Source organism: Triturus cristatus, chromosome 12 (assembly GCF_964204655.1).
Source record: "Triturus cristatus chromosome 12, aTriCri1.1, whole genome shotgun sequence".
Classification (NCBI taxonomy): Eukaryota; Metazoa; Chordata; class Amphibia; order Caudata; family Salamandridae; genus Triturus; species Triturus cristatus.
This window is the reverse complement of record NC_140595.1, coordinates 34534637-34549302: the sequence shown is the minus strand read 5'-3', so window position 1 is coordinate 34549302 and position 14666 is coordinate 34534637. Positions and strand designations below refer to the sequence as shown.

Below are 14666 nucleotides of genomic sequence, written 5' to 3'. Positions count from 1 at the left end.
GAGTAAAAACTTGCACGGATAAATATTTAGAAAGAATCACGTGTGGTCGATGAAATTAACTGCACAAAAAATGTTATCTTAGCCGGATGTTAAGCATTTGCACCACTGTGAAAAGGAAAACCAGTTGGGCCTTGCATTAAATTTGCACACAAAGCACCCCCCCGCCCGGATACAATTTTCAAGGAAATGACAAACGACAAGGGTAAATTACTTTAAAATGTGTGATTTCACAGAAATGACAAGTTACACTTAAAAATATCATAAAATATTTTGCGTGGCTCTTGCTTATGGTGGATTTCATTTGGTCATAAGTTTGCACGCAAAGGTAAACCATATTATTTTGGCTGGTTTGACACAGGGGTGGTTGCGGTCTTCCCGCCCCATTATACATCCTTTACATTCATAGTCTGGGTGTTGGCACTACTCGATTCAAAGAAATTGGGTCTTTCACTCATGACAGCTTTTTGGCACAACACATTATTTGTGTGGGGAAACATGATCAAGAACTGCGGGTATTAACATCTAAATATACAGCATTATTATTTTTTTTTAAACGGTATTAAACGCAATATCCTCTACGGAGCGCAACCAATAGCACAAGAAATCAGTCTACGCGTTGACACGCAGCATACTATGGATGGCTGAACCGCCTTCTTGCATAATTACAAATAAGAGAAAACAAATAATTGAAAGGGTCTCACCACATTTATTAATGATTTGGAAATTCTTTACAAATGATTCATTACAGCATAATCCCCATTGGTTTAAGATTGTGGTGAGCAAATATGGATATGGCCTCAGGTGGCGGGAAAGAGATGGGTAGTGTCTAGAATGTCGGGGAGAAGAGATAGGTGGGGCCTGGAGTTAACAGGGAGGAGTTCCCGCCGATGATGGTGGGCAGAAGAGATGGGTCCGATCTAAGACCATGTGGAGAAGAGATGAGTCCGGCCTAAGATGGCAGGGAGAAGAGATGGGTATGGCCTAAAATGGAGGGGAGAGGAGAAGGGTACGCCCTAAAAAAGGAGAAGAGATGGGTCTAGCCTAAGATGGCGAGGAGAAGAGATGGGTCCGAACTAAGACAGTGTGGAGAAGAGATGGGTCTGGCCTAAGATGAAAGGGACAAGAGATGGGTTCGGCCTAAAATGGAGGGGAGAAGAGATGGGTACCACGTAAGACCATGTGGAGAAGAGATGGGTCTGGCCTAGGAGGACAGCGAGATGAGACTGGTCCGGCCTAAGATGGAGGGGAGTAGATGAGCACGGCCTAAGATGGCTGGGAGAAGAGATGGGTCTGCCCTAAGAGGGAGGACAGCAGAGATAGGTACGGTCTAAGATGGTGGGAGAAGAGATTGTTCGGGCCCTAAAATAGAAGTGACGAGAGAAGGGTTCGGCATAAGATGGCAGGGAGAAGAGATGGGTCCAGTCTAAGAGGGAGGACAGCATAGATGGGTCTGGCCTAAGATGGCAGAAAGCAGAAATGGGCACAGTCTAAGATGGATGGAGAAGAGATTGGCACAGCCTAAGATGGAGGGGAGAAGAGATGGGTCTGGCATGAGATGGAGGAGTGAAGAGATGGGCACAGCCTAAGATGGTGGGGAGAAGAGATGGGTATGGCTGAAGATGGTGAGGAGAAGTAAATGGGTCCGTCCTAAGAGGGAGAACAACAGAGATGGGTACGGCCTAAGATGGTGGGAGAAGAGATGGGTCTGGCATGAGATGGAGGAGAGAAGAGATGGGTCCGGCATAAGATGGAGGAGAGAAGAGATGGGCACAGCCTAAGATGGTGGGTAGAAGAGATGGGTATGGCTGAAGATGGTAGGGAGAAGAGATGAGTCCAGCCTAAGATGGAGGGGAGAAGAGATGGGTATGGCTGAAGATGGTGAGAAGAAATGGGTCTGTCCTAAGAGGGAGAACAGCAGAGATGGGTACGGTCTAAGATGGTGGGAGAAGAGATGGTTCGGGCCCTAAAGTAGAAGTGACGAGAGAAGGGTTCGGCATAAGATGGTGGGGAGAAGAGATGGGTCCGGACTAAGATGGCGGGGAGAAGATATGGGTCCGGCCTAAGATGGCAGGGAGAAGATATGGGTCCGGCATAATATGGTGGGGAGAAGAGATGGGTCCGGACTAAGATGGCGGGGAGAAGATATGGGTCCGTCATAAGATGGTGGGGAGAAGAGATGGGTCCGGCCTAAGATGGTGGTGAGCCATATGAGTCTGGCCTAAGAAGGCGGCGAGAAGTGAAGGCCCTTCGCAGTTAGAAAAAGCTTACCTTATATCTCTGGCAACTTGAATTGGTCCTGCCATCTTGATTCACAACTTCTCTGAAATGAAGGCAGCTACAGTCAAATCTCCCTCCATAAAAACGCAATGACTACCCCAATTTATGGAAATCGTTATCAACTTCAAAATTTTGTATGTTGAAGGGTCATATCTTAAATGTAACAGCAAACTAGTTTTTTGGCTTTTCTTTTATGACAGCTGAATTATGAAGGAAAGCTGAGTTATAAATCGGGAAAGAGCTTAAAATAAATAAGATTTTGTTTCCCCTATGGCTGGAGGGTAAGGTGGTGTAATTGGGGGTGCAGGAGTGGGTATCACCCCACTGATCCAGTGAGAAGCAAACATGGTAAAATAACGTGACGTAACTGAAAGACAACACGCCATCGGCTAGTAATGCAGTTGCTTTCCAGGCGTTTGGGTAGCGAGTCAACCATAAGAGATGTTGGGCTAGTTTACCTGTTCAATAATACCTTTCAAGCCTCGAGGCCTTGTGTGCCTTCTTCAAGAGTGACTGCGCCCCATATAACACATGTACCAACTCACACAGTGCCACTTTGTGTCACATGGTAGCTTCACTTTCCACGTGGTCTCCTGGTGAAGAACCGATTTCACTTGGTGGCAAAAAGTGAGCCGGACAGCCCTGCAGAAAGTGAGTTACCAGCTCGTGTTTGGAGACTTGGGTAGCTGACATCCATCAGGTTTTTTACAGCCTCCACATGAAGTCGGGGACATCCCTACAAGCATTAGTTATTTGATTTTGCAGGAGTGCGTGAGGGTCGACTAGCGCAGCGCTGGACTCTAAGCTCCGCCCCTTCTGTGGCTGGCCAGGTGGGAGGGACTCAAAGCCCCAGACCACCCTCTCCAGATCCCTCCCCTTCTAGGTCCCGCCCCATCACACAGTAATATCAGTTTCAAAGATGGTAGGTCTGATCTGATATCTACAAAATTAAGACATTTTCTAGGTTCGCTGCCACTATAATTGCACTGTTGTTTGGGTCTAATCGTTCTTTTGAGTGTTCTCATAGTCCTTTTTTTATCTTTATCTAGTCTTTTTTCTAGTCCTTCTTTTATGTCTTTGACTCTACACCCTTCCACCAGTTAATCTTCAGACTAGAACTTTTCTTGTGAACCAGTACCTCAGATGTTCCTGTTGAGAAGGTTTACAGTAGTCGCTTGGAGTCCTAAATTAATAATCCCTTCTCTAAACAACCCTCGCTTGGTTTACATCTTGAAGTACAAACAGAGGTGGCAGCCATGTTTTGACATTTGCATACTTATGGCCGCAGTTTATGAAACTTGTGGCTCAATAAGTCAGAAAGCCTACGGAAATAAGCCGCTTACGCAATGGACGTTCTCCTCTGCGATAACGATGGGTGGCTAATGGTGGCCACCAAATAGATCTAGCGCTTGTTACGTCTGGCTTCCATATGTAGGCGCTGTAATGTTCAACAGCATAACATAGCATAGCTTAAAAATTAAAAAAATAAAAATAAAGAGTCCTGAGGCACACGCTCAGAAAAATTCTGGCACTTGAGTTTAGTATTAGAAATAATGTATGGGGAATAATGCGTGTTAGGAGGCCTGCTCACGCCCCATATCTTGCGTAGGGTTTTCTGCACATTTGTGGCTTACATTTATGGAGTAGCAAAGTCTCTAAGCCTGCAAGAGAAATCTAACCGGTGTAAATGGAACCGATTTTGTGAGTTAAAGATATGTGTATGTCCAAAAATGACTTTATTCACTATCCCTTCTATCAGTTTTTCTTTTGAAAAAGCATGGAACTACTTTGAGCAAAGAAATTCTCAGCCAAGACGTTTTCTCCAGTAAACTTCCCAAGCTGGTGGAACTAATTAACTTTTAGGAACTCTGCACAACTTTGCCAACAGAATTTTAATTCTGCTCAGGCCTGGTGCACAGTGCGCTCCGTTACTTTTAAGTATTTATTTGCCAATGCGGCTTGAACACCGGGGCTGCCCCTTTCCTGCTGCAGGCACTTGTCAAACATAAACAGACTGGCCTGTCTGTGGCTGTCACCAGAGCCCAGCACTGGTGAAAGGCAGGCAGGTGTGGGGCAGAATGTGTTGCAGGCTGGGCCTGGCCTGTGCTGGGCTAAACACCCCCTCACCCTTTAGGAAGCAGTGTGGTGTCACAAAATGTCCATATGTAGTTTCCAGCCTGTTTGCTTCTGTTGCCATTACTTAACTTGAGACGTTTGTTTGTTGTACAATTTCATCACCTGCACTTTGTAGCCAGAGTTGGGACACAGCCGCTGCTCTCCGTAGCTCTCTCTCTATTCCTGAGGTAAGTTTGTGAAATCAACATCCGGTGTTGTCTCTGCCCTACGGTTTGGCTGTACCTTTTACTGCGTGACAGTCATCAGGCGACAAACGTCCCTGGCCCAGTGGCCCCCACCAGAGGCCTGGCACCTGGCCAGGCCTCATGACATGCTCTGTTCTCTGCACACTTCCTTCCCCTTGCTCACAGCTCTGCCCTTCTAACTGCTGCTGTAAATATCACAGGAATGTGCGGTTCGTTCACCTTGCTTTTCCACAAATCCCACAGCTGAATGCCATGTTTTAGACACACTATAATTTTAAAAGCCTTTGACACCCTAATACTTATTTTTGACAATTTAAAACCCATTCTGGCCTTGGAGGAGTCCACAAACACTTAGCAGACTCATTACGCACTCTCCGAGCCAACACGATTACCCAATTTCCTGCGAGCACACAAGTTACAGGCAGGTAAGTTTCATGCGCATGAGAAGACTAAGTGAAAAATACTGGGTAGCCCAGGTTACAAAATGAACAATATGAAAGCAGCGGTAGGGGCCTCCACTCTCTGTCTTTATACATTTAATACAGGTATACACTGAACAAGCGTCTGCAGCCCCTTCTGTAAAACCAAAGTACTCCGGGGTGCAACCAAGCAGATCACACACCTTTGAGCACCTAGGGGCAGTTTTTAGGTTGAGCCTAGAGCAGCGCATGCGCTGCTTGCTCGACTTTTAGTAAGGGGGTTTTCAAAGTGCAACCAGAGGCTTTTTGCTGGCCTCAAGCTTGCGTGCATGTGCACATGAACGCGTGCAGCCGCCATCTGTCTTTTCTCCGTCGGGTAATTAAGTACATCGCGGCCAATGCTTTTCGTGCGAACTTGTTACTTCTTCCCTCCCACCTCTTTGTAAAGTGACTGTCAGACTCAGCTTTTCAAGCTCCGCCCTTTGTGACTCAACCCGGTTTCCTCTGCCACACCTTGACCCCCCCCCCTGCCAATTTATGGGTTCGCGGAGCAAATTGGTTATAACTGCAGTACTGACTAGTATAAGCGGTCTACAACTTCACCTCATCACTTATTTATCAGAAAAACAGATACCATATGTCCCCGAACTTACGTAATGACCAACACATGCTGTAAAAAAACAGTCCATGCTGCAGAGATTATCAGCGTTCCTTCCAATAAAGATCAGCTATGTCGAGGCTCAGCAATGCTTTCGTTCACACAAAGAAATTCAAATCATCCAACTCATACCAGCAACTGCATTTACCACTCGCTCTCCCACTGGGCGTCCCCACTCTGGGGGTCATACGTTCGAAGATTGGCGTGCTTTCCTGTACAGTCAATCCGAGAGGCAAAACAAAACTTCCCACTTGCGGACGTCATCTCAGGCGCAACAAAATAGAAATGGACCATTGTATCACGTGGTGAACCGGAAGTCTCCCTTCCAAAGGATAGGGGCACACTCGTTGCCATGTTAGGACAGTACAGTCATTTTTTACTCGAGAACCGCACTCTGAAAAATTCCTGGTTCATAAAATCTTGCCCCGAACATTTTAAAATATGATTATATGAAGCAGCCAGTCGGTAACAGATTCTAAAAGCCAAAACCGTTTGATATTTTAAGATGTCGGCTCAACATCACCTTTGCAAGTAGTTATAAAAGGCAGCTCACTTGATAATATTGGGTTTAATGTGTAAAGACGGTTTAAATATTTATAAAGATATTATTGCGAGGGTAAGGATATTTTTCAAAACTGTCTCTCGTGCATCGATCAGTGTTTATTAGCCTTGAGCTTTTACTCTCTTTTTTTGTTTTCCCGCATTACGTGCAATGTTTTTATTTTGTGTATGGTTGCTCGGCTGACATCTGTCAAACGCGGACTACCAGAACCATTTAGGGTTATAATCTATATTACACTTGCTTTGACCCTGACCAATGGGTTGAGCTCACATTAAAACCAATGAAAGACCTGTGCTTTGATGCATGTTAGATGTGTGGTCATATCAGAATGGCGTTTGTCTTAAACAAGTGCAGCATATTTGGATTATACGTACCTACTTTATACAAGCATTGGCAACGCCAATAGGTCTCGCTTTTGGGACCTTATAAGTATTTAGTTGTGCAGCACAATATCCTCGGTGCAACAACATCAACTGTTGCATGGCTAAACACTTATAAGGTCCCAAAAGCGAGACCTATTGGCTATGCCAATGCTTGTTATGATAAGACCCTGGACTGGAAAAGTTTATCCTAATGACAGAGTAATCTCCTAAACCCTCCCGATCTGAGGGTTACATTCTAAGCTTGCTTGTATAATCTGTAAAGACACATTTTCCTTACAATTCTCCTTAAGACGAGTGCAGTATTATGCACTCTGCTCTCTCAGCCCATAGTAGCCAGAGAGCGTGACGTCATGTGTTGTGCAGTGAGGAGCAGAAGGCAAGATAACAATGGGTGTAATCATGGAATAAAGAGGACTACATGTCCCAGAATGCAAAGGAGAAATCTGGGCAACCGTATGTTCTGGTGTCCTATGAGCTAATCCAGTGACGAACCCTGGGTGTTAAGCACCACCTCGCCACCCGACACTGGCACCCAAGTCATAAGATTGCTTTTATTTATAGTGCTTAGAAACTTCATTAGAGTGGTATGAACGCTATTTAAAACGTTATGTTGCAAACAGAAATTGATTGATCGTGATGGATTGAGAGCTGGCCTCTCTGTTAGTCAGCTGGGGCATCATCTATCACACAGGGCGGTCACCATGGCAGCGGCGGCTGGCGCAGGTAAGCGCGGTAGGGCAAGGCAGGGTGGGAGGGGGAGGATGTTGACAGACGGCGGAATAGGTGAAACTAAATAAATAAAACCTATTCCAACGTCTGTTGACTCTCCTCCCCCCCCGGCTCCACCACCCCTCTGCGCTTACCTGCACCGGCTCCGACTGGGGCAGAGTGGGGAATAAACCCCAAGCCCCTCCCTTTCTCAGCACCCAATGATCACACTACAAAATGTGTTTACAAAGTATGAAGCAGGCCAGCCCTGTTTCTGTATGATGAGCCGGCTATCAGGGCTCTACCAATAGATGGTGACTAATGGTGGAACTGCTGTGTTTTTATTTCTCTGAAGGGTACTCTTTTAATTAGATACAGGTGCTTGTGCGATGTGCGCCCTGCCAGGAATTGGTGACCAAGGCCCCGCAAAAACGTCTGGCATTCCTGCCATGACATGTCCAGTTCTACTTGCTATCGGACTGAATCTTCCAAAAGGGGCTTCCTCGCTTATTTCCTGGAGCCCTGTCCTGCTGCGTTTTGTGCTACACTGTTGCGTTGCACGTGTTTTGCTCTGCACAAAGATTGCCAATTGCTTAGCCTCTTGGCGCTAGAGTGTCATGTGTGCACACAGAACTTTTTTCCAGTGGTCCCCTATGGGCAAAAGGAGTCAGAATGGGGCAGAACACCAAAGTGTCATTTTGTCTGTAGTGTGAGGATTTTCACCACACTAGTGTGAGGCATATTGTGTTCACGTTAGTGGCTGGTGGTGGGCCCACGATACTTGTGAGCAGTGAGATGCTACCTCATTGCACGGATTTAACCACTTGCACTATAGTTTATGACTAGACCCGGGCGTGAAATTCCGCTCCGCTCGCGGAGTTTTTCCCACTTCGCACAGCGCGCGGAGTTCGGAAAAACTATGTAGAACACTGTTTTTCCTCGCTCGCATTCGCCAACATTAAGTTGGCGAATGCGAGCGAGGAAAATCTTACTCCAGACCACCTTCCGTTGGTGTTGAGGAAGCTGACACTCTAGTAGAACATATACTTGAGCCGCAGATAAAAGCAGCGACCTATGAAGATGCGCGTGGTGCCGTTTGCACTGATTTTACAGCGCAGGACAAACACCTAGCGCTAAAAATCAGGGCGAGCTGCATGGAGTAACGCACTCCACCGCTTGGGGAACTCCGCAAACTCCGCCCAGGCCTATATCTCACCACAGGAGACCAGTGATAGTGCAGTGACGTTGGCTTAAATGGGCCCCACTGTCTGCAATAGTAGGTGGGTGGGTTTCAAAAGTTACAAATCCACACAGTAGTGCACATGTGGCCCCGCGCGTGCCTCTCTCACATGTCACACAACTGGCCGCATGTCAGAAGGGTGACCTGGCAGAGTCTTTAGCCAGCATCACTCAGCACGCAGGGGCTGGGAGTTTAATTTCTCTAATGTCCCAGCATGCTTAGCAGTGCAGGCCAGGCGCGCAACACCCTTTGGACTCAAACGGCTTCAGCCCCCCCCCCCCCCCTCCTCCTCGTGTGTGGCAGCCTGGTCCGACACAGCTTCCCGGGCACCCATACAGCCGCGCCCGAGCACTTCACAATTTGCATGTTAATGAGGCCTCGCTGTTGTTTCACCCCTTCTAAGAGCCCCTGCAGCTCCACTCTGCCTATTGCTTAAAGATTCAGCCCCCCCCCCCCCCGAAATTTTTTCTTAGCCTCCCACGAAATTTGGCTCTAGTTGCGCCTCTGGTGCATGCTGAATACACGACCTCGCGAAGGTCGCCCTTGTCGTGCCGTGTGGCAGCCGAGACTCGAGACGGGGACACGCTGGCACGTGGGGTGTCATAAAAAAAAAATTGCAATGTACTGTAAGTGCAGTGAGTAAATGTGAAAACGAGGTGCACGCGTCTCAGCTGGCTGCTGCGTGCAAAGAAAGCCCCCCTGCCCCCGCCCAGCGGTTAGGCACATCAGTGATTTTGAGACCACGAGCTCCACCGAGTCATCATGCAGGACCCTTAAATTATTTTTTACAACAAGTATATCTTTAAATGTTAAAAAAGTGACTGTTGCCCACAACCTATCCTAGCAAAAGCCTTCTTTACTCTTCCTTAAGTCACGTTCACACCGGGTGAGTTTTTTGTCATAAATATCTGCAGAGTTTCCAGGCCGCGCGAGAGCGCACCAGGTTAACAGGAAGGGGTCACACATGGATTAGACACCAGAGGGGAGTTTATCGCCCCCACTCACCTCGGATGAGATGCTGCCTCCGCCGCAGGTAGCTCTCGAACGAGGTGTAGTCGCTGTACACCGTGTTCATGCCCACGCTGCGGCTCTCCAGCCAGTGCACGGTGGCCACCCCCCGGGCGCACACCTCCAGGGCCCGCACCTTCATCTGCCGGCTCAGCTCCACCACCACCTGCCCGCACAGCGCCTCTCCGCTGCGGTAGAGCCCGTGGACGCTGCCCTCCAGCTCCACCGAGAAACTGCGCACCTTGTGGAACTGCATGTCTGCATGGGGGGTCCCGGTGGGAGAGATGGATGGGACGGAGAAGATCCCTTGGGTGGGATGTGGCCCGGGGTGGAGAAGTCACCTGGGGTGGAGCTGTCGTTTGGGGTGAAATGTGGCCTGGTTGGGGAGCTATCATCCAGTTTATCTATATGGTCAAATTGTGTGATCCTGGGCAAACGACCTTAACCGGTGCAAATTGGTGCCTTTACCTCCTACTCTTCACGAGTGGCAGGAATGGGAAGACACTCTCTTTAGAAACCAGGCCACAAAAACAGTGTCAATGCAAACCCTTCTACTTTCCAACTTTAAGAACAGTTCTAAAGTCCGATATCCACCGGCCGAAATCTGTAGCTGCGGGTCGGTGCAGCTGCGGGTCGGTGCGGCTGTGGGACGATGCAACTTTAGGACGATGCAACACTGGTCGATACAACTGTTGGTAAATTCAACTATAGGTCGATGTAGCCGTGGATTGAATCAGCCTGGGTCGATGATGCAGCGGGCAGTTATTGCTGGTTAATGCATCTGGCCGTCGATGCAGTGATGCGCCGTTGTATTCGTAGTACGATGCAGCTGTCGTCACTCACGCAGCGGGGCCGGATCTCACCCCAATGTCACGTCTTCCCTCCGGGCCTGGGAGGGGACGTGTCAGATCTGGGCGTGGTGCCCCCTTGGCAGAGGAGGACTGGCACAGACACACCCCGTGAGGCTGGCAGCCTCCCTCCCTCTGCCAGGCAGCCGAGCCCGGTCTGTTAACAGGCTGCTTGCACCCCAGACCCCCGCAGCCCGAGGGGTGCCCACCGGCCGGAGCTCTCTGCAGCCCCTCCCCGGCCGGGTTTGAAAGATGCAGGGAGTGGACGACTCCTTCTGGGCGGTGCCTTCGGGTTGTGACCATCTGTACTCTGCTCGTCTCTGCTTATCAGCCCAACCCACTGAGCGCCTGTAACTGACAGCAGCGGGCGACCAATGGGCGTCTGCGCAGAGCACACACCCACCCTGTGATGGGGGCGCGCCGGGAGTGCGCCGTGGGCTGCAGGGCGAAGGAAGGCCTGGGAGCGAGAGTTCTGAACTCAGTGCCCTTTTAACAAGTCTGCACAGAATAAATAATTCATTTAAACGAAGTAACACCTTCGCATGCCCGAAAGCGTTGTGTTTAATTACCTGCTACTTTTAGACCACAGATAAGGCTGGTGACAGGCCTATGGCGGGCCTTTCATACTGGGCAGCCTTTGTTGACCAGACCCTTGTCACTAAAAGTCCGGTAGGGCTGGGGCAGAAATACCGAAGGCAGAGACAGTCACTTTTCAGGCTGGCGTTAGTTACCGGCCTCCTCGTGAGACAGCTCACACTGTTCATGTGCCTGCTGCGGAGCAGTGCATGTCCCCAGTGGATCGCATGTTCGAATTCGAGAAATTTAGCCCCGTGGGTTTCAGCGCTGTTAAGAGACACTTCTGCAACTTTCACTTCCTACAGTTAGTAGCTCAGAGGGTTATGTACCTGCTGCAACTATCAGTAAGCAGTAAGGCATATGTTTGTGTTGTCTGTAGATTTTGTTTTAATGTTAATGACAACTTCGTGGGTTTCAGCATTTTTAGGCAATCCTGGTGCAACCTGAAGCCATAATGTTAAACACTTTGCAGGGCTGATTCGAAGATTCATTGTTCTGGAGTCGATGAAATGTGTATGATTGGGTTGGGTACAGGGGTGGATTGGGCAGTATTGCAATCTGGCAGTGCAAGAGTGGCTGGTCTGACAGATCAGTGGATGGGCTGGGTTTTTTGGGTGTTTATGTCAGTGGTCGAAGTGGAGGGGATCTGAGGGGCGCAACCTGCCCCTACCTCTTTAATTTGAGAAAGAGTTGCCCTACTATTTGTGAAAAGATAACTGCCCCAGGAAGGTTAATTCCAAGAGTTGAAATGCTTCAGGTGAACTGGAAGGCAGGGAGTCTCCTGGCTGTGAAACCGAGGGAGGGGCAGACAGCTAAACAAGCCTTCCTGCCAGGGTGCTGCTGCCTGAAAGAAATGCAAATGTGCACAACTGGTTAATTTGCAAATGGTATGGGTTCTTGGAAGCAGGACTGGCTTTAATTGACGGAATTCCTTGAAGCTTTCTGATGACACAGATGTATTCTCTTTGAGTGGTTTTGTAAGGCAAGCTGTGAAGTGTGTGCTTTTAAAAGACAGTCATAAAAAAGAAAGTGTTTCCTGATGACACAGATGTATTCTTCCGACGAGGTATTGTAAGGGAGCAGCCAGCTAAGCTGGGAATGTGTGCTTTTAAAAAACAGTACTAAAAAATGTTTACACTATATACAGCCTGGGTATTACTAAAATCTATATTTTGAAAGCCTTTTGTAGCAGCCTAGCCTCAACTGTGTGTAATGCAAGTTTAACATAATAACTTACATGTTCACAGTGCTGTCCGTCACAAATTGGGACATTGTAGCACTAAACATACACACATCACTAATCTGAACTACACCAACCAGGGTTTGATTCTGCGGCCCTCTGGTGCAGCGCATTAACTGATAGAGGTTTCATAATGACACTGGTGTATTTCCCACCGATTAACATAACTTGCATTTAATTTTAATTTAAGCTCTGCGTTACTTTACATGTAGTTACGTGAAGGTGAAAGACAGAAAAAGTTACAGAATCTTATCTTTTTTTAGTTGCGCCTTTGACCACGCCCCCACACTCACTAACCCCGCCCCATTGCGTGCAGCAACACAGTTCCCACACATTTTTAAAGCACTTCGACCGCTGGTTTATGCCCCTGTTTTATGGCCAGTTTTTACTGTTGATTTCCCCGATTCTACCACAAACAATGCCTGCAGAGAGCTCAAATCCACGCCGTCTCCCATACCTTGCAAAAGAGCGATATAGCTTGTCTTTATTAGTGTAAAAATGCCCTGATTTGAAAATATGGGCCACTTACATAGCTATCTGATTCGCTAATAGAGGCCACTTTTCATTTGGTGCCAGGGCGTGTTTTCTGCTCCAGTCTTACCATGTTTGGGTAGATTATCTGTGCAATTCTGCAGTTTCTAAGCGCTGTAAATTACAAGGGTTACTGTAATTGAATTATTGGCACTCTACCTACCAATCTGAGAAGGATGAAAGGCTGAGTAGGTCTTGCCAGGACCCAGCCTCCGGCCCTGCAGATCACCAAGAGTTGCCCTCTTGAGCCATCCTGTGGCCTGCACACATGTGCCACACTACATTGCATGTGCAAAGATCAGCCCTGTTTTTGTTTCTTTTGAAGACAGAATGTTGCTTTCAGAGCAGCAAAGCGCTGTGCCTTTCTCCCTTTGTTCCTCTGAAAATCATCACAGACTTCTTGCTTGGAAACTGTTGCCATTTTTTATAGATCATGTGATGTTTTCATATTTCTTTATCTCCTGGTCAACTCGTGGGCAGGAGTTCTCAAGGCCTGCTGAGTGTGGAGGAGCAAGGAGCGAGTCTAGCTGTGCTGACACATCTTGTGACCTCACCAAAGGCATCTCCAACTGCCTTCCGAGAGCAGGATTAATTTGAGCCGGTGGTATCCGGTGCTCGCAGCTGCACTCACTCGTCAACACCTGCACTTGTGACAGTCCACCACATGGTGGCGCTGTGTGTGTAATTTCAAATGAGCACAACAACATTTGTTTAATCATTTAATATATATTACAAATTAGTAACACCTGCCACCCAGGCCACTCTTAAAGCTTTGGGGGCCTGCAATAGTCTGAATTGCCTCGCCTGTGGGAGTTTGATAGAATCCAGATTCAGGGCTGTAAATATGGCCACTCGGGCTAGATCCTGTCACGTGATCCCACTGGCCTTGAATCCGACCCCTGTCCGTGTCACCTCTGACCCCATCCATTTATAACCCTGTGACTGGGGTGCAAGTCCTGGGGAAGATAGTGTGGGCACTAACCACCATATTTGACCATACCGTCACAGGCAGTGACGTCACAGCAAGTAATGCTGTGCTGAACCCTTTAATATTCACCACTGGAAATTGAACCGGACTCTTGTACAAACACAACCACCACGCGCAGACTTAGGGAAATATGAAAAGAACATGTTTGGTTTGGTTTATATCTTCGTAAACCACGCGCAGGTTTCCTACATCAGTGCGTAATTGAGCTCAGAAATAGCGGAAAGAGACATGGAGTTGTTATTACACATGTTTAGAGAGTAAACACGATGCCCGGGTGTATGGTTTTTGAGCTGTCAAACCTGCTGTGAGTGGATGTTTGTTTTAACTGGTGCCTTCAGCCGGCTTCAAAGCGCTGCACATCTGCCGCTCGATAGGTGGTGGAAGTGTTGACGCTGTGAGGTTCTCTGTTACTTCTCAGAGAGGGACTCAAACAAGCTCCACTGGGCCTATCTCACGCATAAAGAGTGTGCTACCAGCGGGACGGGGAGGGGGCAGGCCGGTGGGGGGGGGGGGGGGGGGGGGGATGAAAACAGCCTTAGTGCAGGGTTACAAGCGGACAGTGTTTCCAAATGCGAGCAGCTGCAGGGCTGGGGCACAGGGAGACCTCCCCCCCCCCCTCCCCCCCTCAGCCTTCTCCAGCTTCGGGTAACGGGAAAAGAGTCACCTCTCTAAAAATAGAGGGGGGACTCCGTACACCCGTGTCCAACCCCACCTGTGCCCTGCCTCTGACATCACAGCTTCCTTTCATTCACCCATCACAACAAAATGCCACCACAGCACGGCTGAATGCCATTGTGAATCACCATTTTCACTCCAGGCCTCAGTCGTGAATATATGATATAAAGTGGTCTTGAGTGGCGTGTATTCATTTACCACCACTCACATTCTTACATTCAAACTGTCTTTC

At 48.3% G+C, this 14666-nt stretch overlaps 2 protein-coding genes across 3 annotated transcripts in view; one reads left to right on the top strand and one right to left on the bottom strand.

The window, feature by feature from the left end:
- Positions 1-10725, bottom strand: part of LOC146772323 (arrestin domain-containing protein 2-like) — an 89620-nt gene extending 78895 nt beyond the window's left edge. The window contains exon 1 of the mRNA XM_085639276.1: positions 9574-10725. Within this exon, the coding sequence (XP_085495402.1) occupies positions 9574-9832 (259 nt within the window). The 5' untranslated portion in view covers positions 9833-10725. The remainder of the gene's footprint in view (positions 1-9573) is intronic.
- PEX11G (peroxisomal biogenesis factor 11 gamma) overlaps positions 1-14666 on the top strand; it is a 507211-nt gene that overhangs the window by 404325 nt on the left and 88220 nt on the right. The gene's annotated exons all lie outside the window — the stretch shown is intronic.